Source organism: Odontesthes bonariensis, chromosome 20 (assembly GCF_027942865.1).
Source record: "Odontesthes bonariensis isolate fOdoBon6 chromosome 20, fOdoBon6.hap1, whole genome shotgun sequence".
Classification (NCBI taxonomy): Eukaryota; Metazoa; Chordata; class Actinopteri; order Atheriniformes; family Atherinopsidae; genus Odontesthes; species Odontesthes bonariensis.
This window is the reverse complement of record NC_134525.1, coordinates 18,456,095-18,458,527: the sequence shown is the minus strand read 5'-3', so window position 1 is coordinate 18,458,527 and position 2,433 is coordinate 18,456,095. Positions and strand designations below refer to the sequence as shown.

General features: G+C 46.2%; 1 protein-coding gene across 1 annotated transcript; it reads left to right on the top strand.

Annotated features, from left to right (window-relative positions):
* Positions 1 to 262: 262 nt before the first annotated feature.
* On the top strand, positions 263 to 2,225 carry bhlhe22 (basic helix-loop-helix family, member e22). The gene has a single exon (XM_075452388.1). The coding sequence runs from the start codon at positions 518 to 520 to the stop codon at positions 1,322 to 1,324; it is 807 nt and encodes a 268-aa protein (XP_075308503.1). The 5' UTR covers positions 263 to 517; the 3' UTR covers positions 1,325 to 2,225.
* Positions 2,226 to 2,433: the final 208 nt, after the last annotated feature.

Genomic DNA, 2,433 nt, shown 5'->3' with positions numbered 1-2,433 from the left:
AACCAGAGCAAATAATTAAAGCAGGCCTTTTCACGAACAGGATGATTTCTAAAAACATCGTTAAACAGTGCTGACAACACATACACACTCCCTCAAAGGAAGAGACTGAGCGCATGCAGTATTGTCATCCTTTAAACGCAGTTAATTAAAACGTTAACCTGATTGGGTGGAGTGTGAGAGGGTGTCTCTGTCCCAATAGGCGAATCATTTTTAATAACCCGCCTCGAGATAATGATGTAAAAAGAGTGAAGCGTCTTGTGCATAACGAGGACCGTCGTGGAGACAAAGTGAAGGTGAATCAGACGCAGACAGAGAGATAGGTGGGAGAGAGCAGCACTTATTACACGAGTCTCCTCCTCGTCACTACACCTCAGCTGACAAGTGGAGCAAGCCCACAACTTCACCGCTGACACGCAACTCTACTAGTAAGGGACAGACAGAGGTAGAAACTCACAGAGACGCGTCAAGAGTTTCCAGAGGCGAGCGTAGCCTGTGACGACGCGGAAACCACAAGGCTATGGATAGGAGGATGAACTTAAACGGAAGCGCAGGGGACATTTTTCACAAAACTCTCAGCGCAGTGTCCTCCAAAAAGATGGATCCTTTCAGATCGTCGGCCGGCATTGAGCTACCAGCAAGAGACCGCCAGTCGCCGATCAGCTGCTTTGACCAGGCTGATCCAGACCCAATTCAACCGGGAGGACTGGCAGGAGGTAGAGGGGGTACGCTGGGTCTGCCGACCGGATCTTTGTGCGTCAACTACGGGGAGAACGCCAACAGGACTTCGGTGGCTGAGAGCAGCGGCGGAGAGCAGAGCCCCGACGATGACAGTGATGACAGGTGTGACATGGTCCTTCTGAGCGACGGGCGAACAGTGTCCACGGGGAAAGGCGAAGGAGGTAAGAAATCCAAAGAGCAGAAAGTTCTGAGGCTAAACATCAACGCCAGAGAAAGACGACGGATGCACGATCTGAACGACGCGCTGGACGAGCTCAGAGGGGTCATACCCTACGCGCACAGCCCGTCTGTGCGGAAACTCTCCAAAATTGCCACTTTGCTGCTCGCCAAAAACTATATCCTCATGCAGGCGCAGGCACTGGAGGAGATGAGGAGGCTGGTGGCGTATCTCAACCAGGGCCAAGCCATATCTGCAGCTTCGATACCAGCCGCCACTGCTCTTGCGGCTCCCGGTTTGGGTGCGTACGAGCAGCCGCCTGGATACCCCTTCCCCACCGGAGTGGCTGCGTCCTCCTGCCCCGACAAATGTGCCCTGTTCAACAACGCCACCTCCAGCCTTTGCAAACAGTGCACTGACAAGCCTTAACTGCGCCTGACAAAAGACTCCGAGAAGCACACGAGAGAACAGATCCCACTTTTGAGGACACTTTTGGAGAGAAACAAGTGAAAAACAAGTGAGACTGCTGTTGTTGAAGTCACTAGGCTAGACACAAAAAGTAATACCGATGAATACTTTTATAACACTTACTAAATGCATTAAAACGCGCTTTTTGTTGAAACAATACTTGATTGTGTAAATAAATCATCCTTAAAGTGCTGGTATGAGTGACAGTTAAGACCAAACTGAGGTAGAAGAAGGCCTGTTGTTGATCACTTGCTCTGTGGTGGACCTTTTATTGGAGATTGAGGTGACCTGGCAACTCGCAACATTTTCACTTGAATAGATGGACACCATCCCCGGAGCGTTAGTCCAGCCTCACTTTCTGCTGCTTTCTCGTTGATTTGCGGATTTTCTTTCATTCACATCAGAGACAATTTTTTATATATATAATAAAAGGCCTGTTTTCACGAACTTTTCTATTGAGCACGTGGAATGTTGTGAATGAGCAAAGTTAAATAAAACAGATGACAAGTTAGACGGTCCGATCGATCATATATTTATGTGCTAATCCGGACTCTTGTTAAAAGCTGCGCATGTTTACTGCGATTCATGTTGGAGGCAATGTGATGAAATGAAAATTCAGAAAAAAATATAAAACCTGAATCAAGGTTTGTCTGCTGTTTCGATGTGTCTTTTGTAATTTATTCATTTGGATATTTATGATAGATATTTTTCTTCCATTGTGGTCTACTAAGTTGATGTATTGACTGCGTTCCTTTTTCATCTCAAACATGAAGTCTTCAGATTAATCGCGTTGTCAGGTCAGGCTGTGGACTATTGTAGATACCTTGGTTATTCTATGAGCAAAGAGGGCCGTTTGTATGTATCTGAGTGTTCAAAGCTTTATTAAAATATTTTGAACAACAGAAACAGACTTCTGATTATTTTTTTAGGTCAGTGTGAGTGGAATGCAGAGACAATTGTTTTCCTTTTTGTTTGTTTTGTAATTGACGCGTTCAGTGAAATTTGTTTGTAGCGTCACTTCCAACGTGGCAATTCAGATCATCGCAATTTCTGGAGGTGATGCAGCTCTC

What these genes read in the sequence shown, in the direction of transcription:
- bhlhe22 (XM_075452388.1), top strand. Translation starts at nt 518, where the DNA reads ATGGATAGGAGGATGAACTTAAACGGAAGCGCAGGGGACATTTTTCAC.